At 45.8% G+C, this 17,221-nt stretch overlaps 1 protein-coding gene across 1 annotated transcript in view; it reads left to right on the plus strand.

Moving 5' to 3' along the window:
• ALDH1A2 (aldehyde dehydrogenase 1 family member A2) overlaps positions 1-17,221 on the plus strand; it is a 95,929-nt gene that overhangs the window by 70,384 nt on the left and 8,324 nt on the right. The window contains exons 8-12 of the mRNA XM_070421893.1: positions 9,270-9,372; positions 11,445-11,629; positions 13,478-13,642; positions 14,225-14,382; positions 14,668-14,742. Of these exons, the coding sequence (XP_070277994.1) occupies positions 9,270-9,372; positions 11,445-11,629; positions 13,478-13,642; positions 14,225-14,382; positions 14,668-14,742 (686 nt within the window). The remainder of the gene's footprint in view (positions 1-9,269; positions 9,373-11,444; positions 11,630-13,477; positions 13,643-14,224; positions 14,383-14,667; positions 14,743-17,221) is intronic.

Below are 17,221 nucleotides of genomic sequence, written 5' to 3' on the forward strand. Positions count from 1 at the left end.
CCCCAGCGGGGCTGAGGGAACTGGGTACCGCCATCTTGTGGCTGTGGGTGCTGCCATCTTTGAGGGTGGGACAGCCAATTAGCATATTCCCTCCTTATTGTCGGTGGGCGCCGCCATCGTTGCAATGGCATGAGGGTCAATTAGCATATTCCCTCTTTATTAGATGGGATATAAAAGCCTAAGTGACCATTCAACCATTTGACCGTTCAACCGGTAGCTATGATATGCACTGACCACCAGGGGGCAGATGCTCAACACACAGGCATAGAAACATGGAACAGACTGATGAATCTTAGAGGGAAAGGAAAAGGAGGAGGGCAGGAAGAGATTAGCCAAAGATCTTATATGCATACTAGAGGCCCAGTGCACGGATTCATACACCAGTGGGGTCCCTCGGCCTGGTCTACAGGGATCAGGCCAAAACCAGCAGTCCAACATCCCCCAAGGAGTCCTGGATTGGGAGAGGGCACAGGCCAGGCTTAGGGACCTCACCAGTGCACGAATCTGTGCACCAGGTCTCTAGTATAACATAACATATTAATTTCTTTTTTAAAAATCTGTTGTTGAAAGTATTACATAAGTCTCCTTTTTCCCCCTATCCACCCCCTTTATCCCATCCCGCCTCCGCCCCGGCCCTCACCACCCCACTGTTTGTGTCCATGGGTTATGCATATATGCATACAAGGTCTTTATTTGATTACCTCCCACTCATCCTCCCTCCCCTGCCTTCCCTCTGAGATTCCACACTCTGTTCCATGCTTCCATGTCTATGGATCCACTCTGTTCATCAGTTTATTTTGTTAATTAGATTGAGATCATGTGATATTTGTCTTTCTCTCACTGACTTATTCATAGGATTTTTTTTTATCTTCGTAGGAAGAACAGTAAGACCTAATTATGCAGTTTTCAAAGATGCAGATATTAAATGAGGAAACAGAGAGGAAAGAGAGAGAAGAGAAAATTTGGCAAAGAGAATGTGGTGGAAGGTGGCCCTGTGAAGTGTTTTGCTGTTAGGACTCCTCGCAGTGCGGTGGCTCTTAGCAGTGTGCATAGAGGAAGTTTCAGCTGCGTTTCCCTGGCAGAGTCTATTGATATTTCTCTCTAGGGAGAGGCTTACATTCACTTGGATGGGAACCAGTGCTGTGGCCTCTGGAGAATCTCTTAGTTTCCTCTCTGGGATGATATCATTGACAGACATTAGAGGGCTTGAGGGAGAAGCATTTGTCTAGATTACAGTGGTCGGCAAACTCATTAGTCAACAGAGCCAAATATCAACAGTACAACGATTGAAATTTCTTTTGAGAGCCAAATTTTTAAACTTAAACTATATAGGTAGGTACATTGTTATTAACTTAATTGGGGTACTCCTAAGAGCCACACTCAAAGGGCCAAAGAGCCGCATGTGGCTCGCGAGCCACAGTTTGCCAACCATGGGTCTAGAATATGAAAGCCAACTTATAATTATTCATATTAATGGTGGCAGGCGGAGAATTTTCACAGGCAAGCCAAGTGATCACATAATCCTCAAACCCCTTTTCAGCTTATATTATTTACTTTCGTATCCACTTGTCCTTTTCCAATTTTATAGGCTACGTGAAAAATTGTATAGATGCTCTCAGAGGGCACGTGTCGCTTAAATATGGATTTGAATGTGGCTCCTGTTATGGCCGTTCCAGGGAGAGGGACCTATTGGTACATCACCAAATGCCTATCAGTCAGCAATAAGACGCTCACTTCAGGTGGCTGCTTCCCATTTACTTCAGCAAAGGCCTTTAAAAAGCACACAAAGCCACTCAGATTAAAGATGGAATTAATTTCTATTTATGCAGCTAAATACATAGGCAATACATGTAAATATTTAAGAAGCGAATATGAAAGGGCTCTAACAAACACAGAGTCAATAAACAGCCTCAGTGAAGGATAGGGAAACAGTTTGTGTTTTGCTTTGTGTGGTGTTTTCTTTATTCGCTTAGATTAACAAACCATGATTTCATCATAGTCAACAAGATAGAAGAGAGACCATCAAAGCGAACTACAGGAGAGTCCAGATTGATTCGTGCCAAGCAAATGTTTGTAGCTAACAGCTGTATTATCACTGATTCCGACTTACGCAGCCGGGGTTCCCCTTTCATTTCCTAAGTGAGATGAATGTCATGTTGTATGATACGGACACCCTCTCTGCTGCCTGAGTAATGGATCGGGTCAGCTCTCCTCTGTGCAGCCTCTGCCTCTTTGCAGGTGGGGAAGCAGTGAGCTCCAGTTTTAGCTATTTTTTAAAAAACAACGAAGGGCCTCTCTCTAAGGTTGTATGAGTCTACTAGTGACTATCCAGCATTTGAATCAAATATACCAGTTTGATGTGTCAAAACTGTTGGATGGACATGTTTTATAAATGATTAGCTTTCTCCATTTTCTCCTTCGATGCTGTAATCTAAGCTTGAGTACTGAAGAGTGAGAAAAGGGATGCTGCAGTCTCCGCCTGCTAGCTGATTCTGTCCCTGGATGCAGGATTCTCTCCTCAGGGCTCAGGCTGAGCAGGAACAGGGTCCTAAGATGCCCACACTGTAGTTCGCCTAGTTAGTGGGACTAACATGAAGTAACCTTGACTTGAGTATATCAGGCTGCTTCCTATCTAAGTGACCAAAGAAATCAAAATCTTGATTAAAAAAAAATTATCTGACAGAGGAAGGGACAGTCATGTAACAAAAGAATGGCTAAGCGGGCCGGGCAGTCGATCTAGACCAGTGGTCGGCAAACTGCGGCTCGCGAGCCACATGCGGCTCTTTGGCCCCTTGAGTGTGGCCACGAAGTTTCAATCACACTGTACGTGCGTGCCCACACATGGTATTTTGTGGAAGAGCCACACTCAAGGGGCCGCAGTTTGCCGACCACTGATCTAGACTAGTCGTTAGCTGTGGGTAGTATGTTTAGCTATGAGAATTCTACTCATAGCAGAGGGGATCTAATCCCAGAACATCTGGAGAAGAGAAGCAGGAACCACAGAGAGCAGCTATCATGGAGCAAAAGGTGTGGTGTGGGCCTTTGGAGTCCACTCCTGGCTCTGCCACTGCTGGGTGCCTGTCAGCAAGTCACTTCTTGACCTCTCTGCGTTGTGGTTTGTTTGTTTGTTTCAGCTCTAAAATGGGGCAATAATTCTTGCCTCACAGGGTTGTCATGAAGATTATATTAAGTAATGTTTGTGAGAACAAGCAGTACACAATAGGTGCTCAATAAGTGATAATGTTAAAAAATTAGAAACTAGAACCAACAATGAAAGGTTAGAGTCAGTAGGAGAGAAATGCCCTTAAAGAGTCTTTAACCTCATGGTTCTGAACACCAGCAACACATTGAAATGCTCTTGAGAATTAAGAAGAATACCCAACGCACGCCTGTGTGCCTCACTCCGGGCCAAGATCAGACTCTCTGGAAGTAGAGCCCAGACATAGAAAAAGCTTTTAAGTGTGGGGACTCCAATGTGGAGTCAGGACTACAAATACCTGCCCTTCATGAAAGACACAGAAATTTAAGCCAAAGGTAAGTGAGAAGAGGAAAGCTAAATCTCATGCTGCTAGCTGTGGTAAAGGTAAGCTGTGGAAGTAGGTGTCCTGGGTCCCAGTCTCTCACTCTGTTTATCTAAAGACGTCATGTTCTCTGGTTTTCAGAGACCTCAAGAGCAACTGTCATGTCTGGCCCATTGGCTCATCTCATGTTGAAAACTGTGTGTGTGTGTGTGTGGTCCCTCTGCCCACACATTCATCCTAGTGGGGAAGACAGCTATTAAATGAAAATGGTGTGAGAGTTATGTGGGACCAGCCAGTGGAGCGTGGACTCCTAACCCCGTGGGAGGTGGGTGTGGAAAGCTAGCGTTTCTGGCGAGGTGACAGGTGGTCGGCCTGAAGAACTCGGTGTAAAGTAAACGGGGGAGGAAAGGATTTCAGAGGAAGCAGCTCACACGAAGACAGGCACATTCCAGGAAGGGCAAGTGGTCTCGTGTGGCGGAGTGATGGGGTGTGGAGGTGGGAATAGTGGTGGGAAAGAGGCTGGAAATGTCGTTAGTGGCTTTATCGGTTTTTGTAATCTGAACTTCACAAAGTTTTGAAATTGCTGTTACCACCGAAATTGATATTTAGATGCCTTAGTCCTGTTACTCTCTGGTAGAAATCGAACAGATTGATTTAGCCTGTTATTTCTGAATATTTCAGAGAGACAAGAAATATCCAATAATACACATTTTTGGCATTTCTATTCCCATCCTAGTTAGAACCAGTGAGCACAATAAAACAAAGAAAGGAGAGGAGGTTTAAGAAATGAAAACATACTGCAGAAAGCAGGCATCTTCAACCAGTTTATTGAGCTCTTGACTAGAGAATTTTTTATTTTTGCAAAGGGGGAATATCTCTGAGAAGGAATTCACCCTAATATGCACAAGTAATTAATCAAGAAAAAGAAATACCTCTGAGAAGAAACTCATCCCGATATGGGTAATTAATAAAAAGAAAAAATTCACCCAACTTTAGGAACTCTGTTCAGGGAGAAGCAGCCTTGAATAAAAGGCAGGGAGCACCATCGCATTCTCTTTTATCCTGTGTAATAAATCACTTTCCGTGCAAAATGCCAAGTGGCATTTCCTACCCTGTGCATTGCTGTGGACATCATTCTGGCACATTGTAGCCTGTCCAGCGATGCTCCTGATATCAATCTCGAGGACTATTCAAAACCAGGATGGGAGTCAGAGTTGATCTGTGCCAACAATCCTGTTGAGAATTAGCCCAGTTCCATTATGTGTGGGGGAGCCCCAGTGCCCTGCCCTGGCCTGTTTGGGGTACACGGATACAGCTGAGAGACTCTGCAGGGAGTGGGAAGTTAGGAAAGAGCATGATAGGAACACGGTCACTTTTCCATAATAAGCTCTGTGTGAAAAATGAAAAAAAGGTCAACTTTCCTCCCATTCAGTGCAGCGGTGGTGCTTCCATGAAAAGCTATTTCTGCTCCACAAGGCGGGAGGAATGCAGAAGAATTGGGGACAGACTCGGATAGAGCAGGAGGAGCCCTCTGGGTCTTTGCTTATCTCTTCAAACAATCTGGAGAGCGAAGGGACAGATTAACTGCTTGGCTTGTGCCTCCATTTGTCAGATGAAGAAACTGAGGCCCAAGGGGCTGAAGTGGCTTTCCCAAATTGAAGGTGAGTTAGGGGCCAAGCCAGAGTTTGCAGTACATAGGTCTTCCGACTGCTATGGGCCAAACTGTAGTCCACAAACCTGAGCATGGGGCAGGAGGTTTAAGAAAAGTATATTGTGAAATCTTTGCTGATTGGGGAAAAAGATAATGATGGACTCAAATTTTGGTCTTTGTGCCTTTATTTTGTTTAATCTATCTTCCCATACTGTATGTTTCCCAAACTATATGTGTATCTGTTTCACCACACAGATTACCTGTTTGATCAGAATGGGGCTTGGTTTTCTGGTCCATCCCTATTGACTTAACCACTCAGAAGACCCGAGCGCCCTTGCAGCCTCGTCTATCCCACCACGTCCTTCCACCTTCTGATCACACATGAAAGGGTTCAGTATGGCCAGTGTAGCACCTATCCCCAAGGAAGCCTCCTTATTACTTTTCCATCTAAGGTGGCCCGGTGAATCCAAGGCCTTGGTTGGATGTCTATATTTCATTTGTTCTTAGACTTTCTAACCCCCTAGATTTTAATTTGGGAAACCCTTGCATGGTATTTGTGTAAGTAATGGTTTAGGTTGGTTTGCATAAGACCTATCATGTTTTGTCAGCAGACACAGAGTCAGTTCTCACTTGAACTTATTGTTTTTAAACATTACTCTTTCCTATTAAGAAGCCCCTGCTTTGAGTTGCATCTGTTCTCCTTCCATGGCCTCTTCCCCCTCATGGAAATGACAATGAGGCGTGCCTCCTGTTTGGGGTCACTGAACCTCTCTCGCTCCCCTGGCAGGGAGGATTCATGAGTAGCAATATATTCTCCAAAGAGTTTGACCTGGAAACTGAGCATGTCATGGGAAGGCACATGATACTTGATTCTGTAATTAATGAAGGTTATTGCATCCTGGCCATTCTATGGGTAAGGGCCAGAGAGGTCTGACTCTGGCTTACAACAAAGAGCTGCAGAACCATATTTCATCTGTTCAGATCTAATATTAAGTCATACTCAGATTTTCCTTTAAGTGGACTGCAAAAACTGCACTTATTGAGCACCTGCTAGGTTTACGTGGGAGTTCTCTTAGCTGGGAGTTCCTTGTTGCTAGGGACTGTGCCCAACACACAGTAGGAGAGCCAGAAATCTGTGTCTGAATGAAGGAGATTGGTATCCTGTCCTGAGGCCACTCCAGATGGAAGTGGTTCTCCTGTTGCCTAACACACCCAGTTCTTTCTTGAGGCTGGGCTACAGCATGACCTTCTTCCAAAGATGAAAAGGAAAGACATTCATTATTCATCTGAGATTTGTCTTGCAGTGTTTAGCACGAATTTGGTTTCTAAGAAAAGGCTAGCAAAGCATTGACACAGGAAAAATTATGCTTAGGTATTCTTCTCTGATGACCATAGACTGAGCAAGATTTTTGTGTAGTTACTGTAGCCATGAAAATAATCATGGGACAACATTCACAGTGGCAAATATATATATCAACCCACAGAGGGTTTGAGGAAGGTCAGGGATAGGGCTAACAGAACATAATGCCCGCTGGGCCGGCACTCTCTTTACCAACTCCAAACACTTATTTAATGTCTTACACTGTATAAAATCCATGATTTTTGGCTTTTGTTTATTTTAAAAAATGTCAATCTGAAGGCAGAATATTTAAGATCATCATTTGTGTCTACAAAAGGTGAAATTTCTACTCACTTTGAAATTAGTTTGGAGTTTGAGATTTTGGGGAGGAGGAGATACACATTAGGTGCTCAGTATGCACAGACAGGCAGGCAGCCAGGGCAGAGTGTTGGGGGAAGGGAGGGAAGGAGAAGGCGAGAGCCACACTTGTGCTCTGGATTCAGCCTTCATAGAGTTCAACAGGGTCTGCCCGGAACCAGCTGGGTAACCGGGTAACATCCATTGACGTCTAACTCTTGAGTTTTCTCACCTTTAAAATGATTTAGTACCTACTTTTTAGGGACTTTGAGAGTCTTAAATGAGTGAATGCATGTAAATGTCTTACATTAACTCAATAAATGTTAGTTTTTTAATACAATGAGTCATGACGTTCATGACTGCAGTGATTATTTCCTCTGAGAACGCACTTGTCTATCTTTCTGGATTTTGCAATGAGTCTCCATCAATTAATACGGTTTCCTCAGGGCCGAGAGAGCCACACACACTGAAATGCCTCAGAACAGGCAGCTGTGGACACAGCCTCCTGGGGATGCCCCTGATGCTGCTGCCCAGCTGCCTGTGGGTGCTGCTTCCCTCTCCTGCGAGGTCTTAGCTCTCCGTCATGATTCCCACCACTGTCGGTCCCTGGAACAGAGGGCCGACCCTCCTTTCCTTGGTATACTCGTATTTTCTTCTAGAAAGAGGCAGAGCATGTCTGCCTGAGAACAGGGCCTTTGTTAGCCTGTCTTCATAGGGAGTTTACCTCGTCGCAGAAGAGACGAGCTGGCAAGGCAGGGAAGGAGCAGTGTGGCTGGTGGGCTGGCGTCTGCCCATTCATCTTTAGGGTCAGACGTAGGCATTTCTCAACCCCTTAACTAACATGGTTCCACGAACGAAGAGGCCCTAATTTTACCTCTTTCAGAAACATCGCTGTTTGTTCCCCAAGGTTGGGTTTCCTCAGAAGGAGAGTGTATGTTCTAAAACTTTTGCCATGAAGTGGAGTTAAACTACAACCACAAATCATTTAAGCCGGCTAATCCAGAGGAGGAGGGGATGGTGCGGGAGGTCCCAGACCTTCCACAGCATTCCCGAAACAGTGGATGCCCATGGACATGCTGGAGATGCAGGACGAGACCTGCTATGGAGTGTCTGGGGCCCTCCCGCACCATCACCACCTCCTCTGCACTAAAGGAGGAGGGAGAGGGGCCCTGGCTCCCCACGCCTGCATGTGGGTTCTCAGGCCCAGATATTTTACATCACTTAATCCTCAGGACCAGCGGTCGCCAACCTTTCAGATCTCGTGGACCACCAGTGTTCCGTGGACTACCGGTTAGCAACCGCTGCTCAGGACAACTAAATTCTGAGGCAGATACTGTGCTATTTTTCCCATTGATTTTTTTTTTTTGAAATCTTTATTATTGAAAGTATTACAGATGTCCCTTTTTTCCCCCCCTATTGATCCCTTCTAGCCCAGCCCACCTCCCAACCCAGGCCTTCACCACCCTATTATCTGTGTCCATGGGTTATGCATGCATGCATACAAGTTCTTCAGTTGATCTCTTCCGGCCCAGCCACCAGATACTGTTTTTAGCTTCATTTACAGAGGAGGGAACCCCGAGGCTCAGAGAAGCTAAATAAATTTCCCAAGGTCAAACAGTAAGTGATAGAATCAGTAAAAGAAACTCAGGCCCCAGAGCCTCTGCTCTTAGCCGTGTCTCGACACTGCTCGAGGAATTACTAGTCCTGCTTGAGGATCTCAACAAGCGGCTGGAGGAATCCAACCTAAATTCAGCATTTCTTTTCTCCAGGCTTTCAAAATACTTAATTTTCTGTGGATCCAGGCACAGGTAGCATTTCTCATCTCAGCTAGAGCAAACTGCCTACATGGTGGCTCAGCGCTTTCCATAAAGTGACCTCTGCCCTCCAGGAGAGTGGCGCCCTTACTGGTCAGGTTCTCCAGAGGACCCTGAGGTGGGGTTTGACGTGCAGGCTGTTTATCAGGTTTCCCTACTGAAGGGGGGTGGACACAGGGGAAGCCGAGCGGCAGTGCAGGCCTGACGGCCTCAGCCAACCATAGGTGGCCTGGCTGAGCATATATGGTCTTGCGGAGTTGGCCTGTGGTGGGCTGAGAGGGCAGGCCTTTATACCCCTGCCCCATCAGTGAGTGGTGTGAGATGCCCAGGGGAAGGTATCCCAGTGGGCAAGAGAGCTCTTTCTAGCTGAGGCAGATTCTGAAGGAGCTGACAGCTTCCTAGTCGCAGAGGCACTAACTTATATCTTGTCCACACAAGTTGACCACAGGAGCTGTTCCTGTGTCAGCAGTGGGTGGGTTTGCTTTGCAGGGTCCATTCCTGCTGCCTGCCACTGTTGCCTGGAGCTGGCTCAGGCCACTGACCATCTCAATGCACAGTGTGCGAAACTTCTCTCCATTTCCTTTCAGGTTGGAAAGCTTATCCAAGAAGCAGCTGGAAGAAGTAATTTGAAGCGAGTAACTCTGGAACTTGGAGGGAAAAGTCCCAATATTATTTTTGCAGATGCTGATTGTAAGTCAACCACAGGCCTCATACGTGTTCTAGCACATGCCCTTCGGTACTCTCTCCTATCTCCCTTAAAACAAACAAACAACAACAAAAAAAAACCCTTCAGTGTTGAGAGTATTACAAATGTCCCCCTCTTTCCCCTCCATTGCCCCCCTCCACCTGGTTCCTGCCCTGCCCCAGGCCTTCACCACCACTCTATTACTAGTGTTTATAGGTAATGCATATATGCATATAAGTTCCCTATTAATCTCACCCCCCCACCCTCATCCCCCCTTCCCTCTGAGATTTGTCAGTTTGTTCCATGTGTCCATGCCTCTGTTTCTATTTTATTCATCAGTTTATTTTGTTCATTTATTTTGACTTTTGGATTCAATTGTTGATAGGTGTGTATTTATTGCCATTTTATTGTTCATAACCTTGATCATTTTTTCCCGTCTTTTTAAAATTCTTTTTCTTAAATAATACCCTTCAACATTTCATGTAATACTGGTTTGGTGGTGATGAACTCCTTTAGCTTTTGAGAAAAAGATCTTTGAAGCTAAGGGGCACTCAAGAAGAATCTGGGCTCTTCCTTCTAAGGGGAAAACAGTTTAATATAGGAAAAGAGCACTTATCAATGTGGAACTGAATAGGATTTGTTTTCTAGACACTAATAAGCCATTTTGACCTTGTGATGTGTAGAATAGGGTGGGAGGGGTGAAGGCTTGGTCAGCGCTATATAATAGAAAGACCAGTGGGCTACACATCTGAACACCTGAAATATAACCTCCCTAGTTTCAAGAAGTCTGAACTCCCTGCCTGGTGGCTTTGTAGTTCATTTAGAAAATTCTTCACTAGCCAACATGTTTCCAAACCCACAGCCTCTCCTCTGTCTGGTCATCCCAACCCCTTTCTGTTGCTCCGTGGCACTCAGTCAGGTTGACAACACACGGTGGTCAGCTCTGTGTGAATAGACCCAAATTGGAGGTGATTACGCCTTGACAGTGGGGCTTTAGGGAGGCTTGAAGCAGTAGCCTGGGGAGCCCCATGTCTCCAGGCAGGATACTGAATGGTTCACTCTGCACAGGTGTGCTCTCTCTGTTGTGAAAAACTGTCCGGGGAATGACATTCCCAGTCTCTTTCAGCCATTGTTTTCCTTCCCCACATCCTGCCCGGCAGAGCTGCTTCCCCAGGTTCACCGCTGGGGAGAACAGGGAGCAGACTGCCTGCCTTCCAGCCCCAGCTGGGAATATGCAAGGAGTTCAGCTTCAGTTTTATTCTAGATGCCAGGGGATCAGAATTCTTACAGCTAAATCCTCCCGAGGAGTAGGCACTTCATTGACGGGACGTTGATGGATTGATTCAGTCATTTAGCAGCTAGCACACACCAGACTTAATTCTATCTTGAAATATAAGAGATGAAAATGAAAGCGCTATCACAGGCTATTATACAAATCCCTGTAAAAATAGAGGAAATGTGATGTCTTCAAAGAAAAGCCATTGCTATTACAGTTAAATCCACCAAAATACTAATTAAACGTAACAGCCACAAGGCCCTATAGATTAGGGGTTGCACATTGGCAGTCACAGGCCAAATGCCGGTCTAACTATGTTTAGAATCTGGGTATTACACAGTGCTTAAAAAAACAAAAACTGTGCTTTAAAAGTATTGATTTCTGTTTTTCCTTAAAATTGGAAATCTGGCAACCATGGGCTTATATCCATGCAGAGCAACAGCCAAATGCAGTGGCTTTCCTTCCCAGTGTCCCTCACATTGTTTTACTACCTGGCAGATTCATACCATTACGTTATCTGCCAACCCCTTTGGGTTTGGGACTCAAAGAGGTGAAGATGCCCAAGTTAACACAGCCAGTAACGCCAGGGTCTATTAGAACAACAACTAAGTTGCGTTCTCAGTCCAGTGCTCTCACAGTTACTCACCCTGTGCCCTGTGGGCAGCCTGACACTGCCTGGGCTGTGTGTGTGTGTGTGTGGGGGGGGGGGGGGGTAGGGGGGTGGAGGGCGGGCGGGGGGGCGGCTTCTGGGCAGCCCCATTCAGGTGAGGCAGTGCTGGGAACATGCCTTTCCTCTTGCAGTGGATCATGCCGTGGAACAGGCTCACCAGGGCGTGTTCTTCAACCAAGGCCAGTGCTGCACTGCGGGCTCGCGCATCTTCGTGGAGGAATCCATCTACGAGGAGTTTGTGAGGAGAAGCGTGGAGCGGGCCAAGAGGCGCATAGTGGGGAGTCCCTTTGACCCCACCACTGAGCAGGGACCCCAGGTAGAGAAATCATGAACCATCCCTTTCTTTACATTTTAAAAAATATTGATTTTAGAGAGGAAGAGAGAGGGAGAGGTAAAAACATCAATGATGAGAGAGAAGATTTAATTGGCTGCCTCCTGCATATTCCCCCCCCCCCCCCCCCCCCAAGGATCAAGCCCACAATCCAGGCATATACCCTGACCAGGAATTGAACCGTGAACTCCTGGTTCATGGTTGATGTTCAACCACTGAGCCACACCAGCCAGGCCCTTTCTTTACTTTATCCCTGGTGAGCACAGAAACTGGTCACTTAGTGGGACCCAGCAAAGCACCACCTTCCTTTACCCCGCTGCCTCCTCACTCTTCTGCCTCGCCTTCACAGCTGGAAGTGTGGTCAGTGAGGCATTGCTTATGTCTTAGATTCTCTTTCCATTTCTAAATTTTATTTCTGGAAAACGAAAGGATTAGAGTTGCCTTACGGATACTCTCAACTTTGGGGGTAAGTTGGAGTCGCTCAGCCCTAAAGGAAGACCTGGTCGTGACAAGGTGGATCTTGCCGTGAGAACCCAGCCCCAGCCCTGACCACGGACTTCAGCCATCCTTGCAGAGGCCGCAGTCAAGGAGGCGGGGCCTCTCTTATTCTCAGAAGCCATTTATCCTTTTCCCAGCTGCGAAGGGCTCTCTCCACCACCCTGATGTGCTCGGGGAGACCATTTGTAGATTGTGAATGTTTGGACATGAAGACCGTACGGATGCCTCTCACTCTTGAGTGCCTCGTGCGCTGTGGTGGACGGGGAGGCCACGAGAGTCCTGCAGCTGCTCTCCTTCGCGCTCAGGCTTTCCACGGGCATCACGGCGTATTTCCAGATGGAGTTCTGGTTTTAAACTGTAGACAGAGGCTGAGAATTTGTAAAGAATGCATGGACCTGCCCTAACCGGTTTGGCTTAGTGGATAGAGCATCGGTCTGCGGACTCAAGGGTCCCGGGTTCGATTCCAGTCAAGGGTATATACCTTGGTTGTGGGCACATACTCAGTGGGGAGTGTGCAGGAGGCAGCTGATCGATGTTTCTCTCTCATTGATGTTTCTAACTCTCTATCCCTCTCCCTTCCTCTCTGTAAAAAATCAATAAAAATATATATTTTTTTAAAAAAAGAATGCATGGACCAGATCTCATCTGGGCTACTAGAGCCTGGGTTTTTCTAATAAGAATCAACACTTTGTCAGTTTTGGGGCCATTTGAGAGCAGATTGATGTTCTAGCTGAGCATTTGAAACTCAGGTGAATGTCATTTTTTATATTATTTACCATAATAATTGCGTGATAAGCCTATAACTTTTGGAAAGCAAGACTGACCTTATTTTATGGCTTAGGAAGCTAGCCCTCTTTAAACTTAACCCTTTTCTCTAAAGGTGGAACATTCCATTAAAAATTTACCCCAATAGGATTTGAGGTAAAGAGGTTGTATTAGCTCATCTCTTGTTTTCATCTTTTTAGTATCAGTACAACTTGCTAACCTCTTCATTTTGGCTATAGAAGTTCATTTTCCTCCACACAGTGAATAATCAATTCACCAGTGTCTCCACCACTTAGAAACGTTGATTAAACATTAAACTGGTATATCTGATTCAATGGTATCATCTGATTCAGTGGTTTCAGAGCCATTCATTTATTGGAATTCTTGATATATTTGTTTGAACCAAATTGCCATTTTCCATGGATAAAAAATGTTTAAATAATAGTATCCCATATGATTTGACTAGATATGATGAAACTTTTTAAAAAAGACAAATGATTCCTGAGAACATGCTTATTTCCGTTTTCATGGAAGATTTTACTTGGAGTCACTCGGCAATTTTGTCCGTAGATTGATAAGAAGCAGTACAACAAGATCCTGGAGCTCATCCAGAGCGGTGTGGCCGAGGGCGCCAAGCTGGAGTGCGGAGGCAAGGGGCTGGGCCGGAAGGGGTTTTTCATCGAGCCCACGGTGTTTTCCAACGTGACCGATGACATGCGCATTGCCAAGGAGGAGGTATCAAATACAGGATTCTAACATTTTGGCATGTTTTCCAGAGCATTTCTAGTACAATGATATTCACGTTTTCTATTTTGTATATATTGTACTATAGCAGTAAAGATGGCTATGCAAGTCTCTGTTTTAAGTAAAAGGTTAAAAAGGCAGGGAAGTATTGCATGATTGCAGTTGTTATTAGCCAACGGAATAATCAGAAGAGCCAGTTGTGTGGTCACCAGGCTGTTACGCAGGAAAGGAAAGGCGTCCAGGCGTCCTCACAGTAATACAGCAGAGGGACCACGCAGGTCAGCCAGCAGCCCGAGCAGTGCCTCCTGGGCTCTGCCCGGGCTCAGAGCACAGCCGAAGTTCACACAGTGGGGCCAAGTGACCTCAGGGAGGGTGGGGCACGGGGCATCAAACACACTCTAAGGATAGACTCCTGTGTAATCTATTTCTGCAGAGTTTGGGATATTTTCGTTTTGTGCTGCTAAATGTAAACATTATTAAAATAACAAAGGCAGAGAACACTTTCCTTGAAATGTGGAGAGCAGGCGAAGGAACAGCATAGCAACGATGTTGAGTCAAACTATCTTGTTGCAGATCTTTGGCCCCGTTCAGGAAATTCTGAGGTTTAAGACGATGGATGAAGTTATCGAAAGAGCCAATAACTCCGACTTTGGACTCGTAGCTGCTGTCTTTACCAATGACATCAACAAGGCCCTCACAGTGTCTTCTGCAATGCAAGCTGGGACTGTTTGGTAAGATCCCTCTGTGTCATCAGGGGTGGTACAGGGGCCTTGCCATTCGCCTGGGTGAAGTACACGTGTGTCCTCTGGAAGGATGGGGAAGGCCCCAGCAGCACACGTCATCCTGAGAGGGGGTGCAGTCTTTACTGGCTAGATCAGGAAATCAAAGTGAATTATAAATTTCCATCTGGAACAAAGGAAATGAAAATAAAACTTACAAAAGAGGTATCATGCCTGTGGGATTATTTCTGTGCGAGCAGAATTCACACTAACAGTAACACTGTTTTCTTCTTTCAGGATCAATTGTTACAATGCCTTAAACGCCCAGAGCCCCTTTGGGGGATTCAAGATGTCTGGAAATGGGAGAGAAATGTAAGTGTCCAAAGTTGCTGGTTCTTAGTGTAGAAGAGGACTCTCATTCCCTTACTCAAGCATTTGGTCGAACATACCCCACTGTAAGCTACTAGTAAGCCCCGTGCTGCACGTTACAAAGATGAACAAACACAATTCTCTCATCCGCGGTGGGAATGGGGAAAAGTTAATGTACCAGCAATACCATATTAGAAGGGCCATTAGAGAAGTATGTCAAACATCTTGTAAGTATAGAGGCAGAACCACTTAATTTCACCTGGTGGGGTCAGAGAGTTTTTTTAGGAGCAGGCATTCCAGGCAGAGAGAATAGCAAGAGCAAGGGCGTGAAGGTACAACAAATATAGAATAGCCAGGGACCAAACCAAGTTTGGAGTGTTTAAAACAAAGGTCACCAACTGCTAGCCCAGGGACAAAGGTGGCTTGTCAATGTTTTGTTTTGCCTCACATTTAAATATCTTTACCGTCCAGTCAGCAATGAGGAGGCTCTAAATCAGTGGTTCTCAACCTTGGCTGCACATTAAAATCACCTAGGAATCTTTTTAAAATCCTGATTTCTGGGCCTCATCCTCTGGAAATTCTGTTTCTTTGTTACTAATGTTGTGGCCTCACCCCATAACAAAGAAACAGAATTTCTGGAGGATGAGGCCCAGAAATCAGGATTTTAAAAAGATTCCCAGGTGATTCTAATGTGCAGCCAAGGTTGAGAACCACTGCACTAAATAAATCTAGATTCCTCACTTATTTCCTTCCCCCTATAGAACTGCTGCAGCTGTGAGCTCTGCAGTTCACCATTTCCCCATCCCTCCTATTCCTTGTGGGACCTGAGTATTGGTTGTCATTCCTTTTACACACACCGGATTCACTCACCTGCTCAGCCCCTGTAGGTTCTTTCAGACTGGAAATGCAGCGTTAGTGCACAGCATGAATGAGTGTTTAATCCCAATCTCTAAGGGCTTCACGGGGCATTCTGTGGGAGCTGAGGAGATCCCAGAGTGTTTAAGGCCAAGATTCCTGGCACAAGAGGATGCTTGGGCAGAGGTTATAAGAAGACGACCTGCTAGAAGGAATTTGCAGTAACAATAATGATACCATGAGTTAAATGCCTTATCTGTGTTTGGCTTTTTGCTAACTTGTATCCTAACATCTGATTCAATTTTCACAATGATCCTTTAGGATAAATACTTGTCTTTATATTACAGATGGTTTAGAGGGGGAACTAAGGGTTAGAGGAGTTATGTAGCTTGCACAAGTCATACGGCCAGTAAATGGCAGATCTGAGATTTGAACTTGGGATTCAGTGGCTCCAAATGCACTAGTTTCCATAAGATCAGCCAAGGAAGCACAGGGGGGTCGGGGGTGGGGGGAGCAGGCATAAGGACTCCACAGGCACAGGTTCAGGACAGAGTCCTGAGATGCTAAGAACCTGAAAAATGGGACTGAAGCAGAGGGAATCTAGACTCAAGAGGGATTTTATTTGCAGGCTTCATATATAAATGGACTTTTTGGGTAGCATTTGGAGAAATAATGATAGCCAGGGTCTTCCTGAGGTGACATCTACCCTCCCAAACAAACAAAAAAAAGTTTTCCTTTGTTTTGAAAAGAGCTGGACCCATGTTTTCTAAATCCTGTGACTCACAAGAGGAAACATCTTCCATGCCCTGCCCTCTGCCATTACTGAATGCATCTTTATTATTATTACTAGAGGCCTGGTGCATGAAAATTCATGTACTGGAGTGGGGGTCCCTCAGCCCGGTCTGCCCCCTCTCACAGTCTGGGAGCCCTCCTCAGGGGTGGGAGGTGACCCGGAAATCAGGGGAAGGCGACACCCCATCACACTTCTGCTGCTGCCACTGCCTCGGCCAGCCCTGGTTACCTGAGCCTTGGGCGGCCCTGGGTGGCTGGGGGGCTGAGGGGACTGGGCGCCGCCATCTTTGAGGGCATGGAGTCATTTAGCATATTCCCTCCTTATTGGCTGTGGGTGCTGCCATCTTTGCGATGGCATGAGGGTCACTTAGCATATTCCCTCTTTATTAGAGAGGATTATTTTGAGCAAATGCTCAGTTCACAATCAGTCTTCTAACAAATATTGAGCAAAGCACCATGCATGGTCTGTGGGGGAAGATGCAGCTCATTAAGGTACTTAAGATCGTGTTGGGTAAATGAAATACACAACACGGTGAGCTGAAGTCTGGAAGCCTTCAGTTGTGATCTGTTGTAGCAATAGGCATTGGCCTTTCAAGGAGAGGAACATTTGGGTGGACGGAGGGAGGGAAGTACTTGTTCAGGGTTGGTGCAGAATGGGAGGAGGAAGTAAAGACACTGCGGAAGAAACAAGTGTGATTTGGGGGAAAGTGCAGTGAACCCGTAAGACTAACACCGGCTCCATGCTTCACACATTGAGGACAGATCACGAGAATTCTCGCTTCATATTACACAGTGTTTTACAAAGCATCATCCTTTAAAAAGATATTAGCTTGTA

Source organism: Myotis yumanensis, unplaced genomic scaffold, assembly GCF_028538775.1.
Source record: "Myotis yumanensis isolate MYYU_CA2020_CCGP unplaced genomic scaffold, mMyoYum1.0.hap1 SCAF_1, whole genome shotgun sequence".
Taxonomy (NCBI): Eukaryota; Metazoa; Chordata; class Mammalia; order Chiroptera; family Vespertilionidae; genus Myotis; species Myotis yumanensis.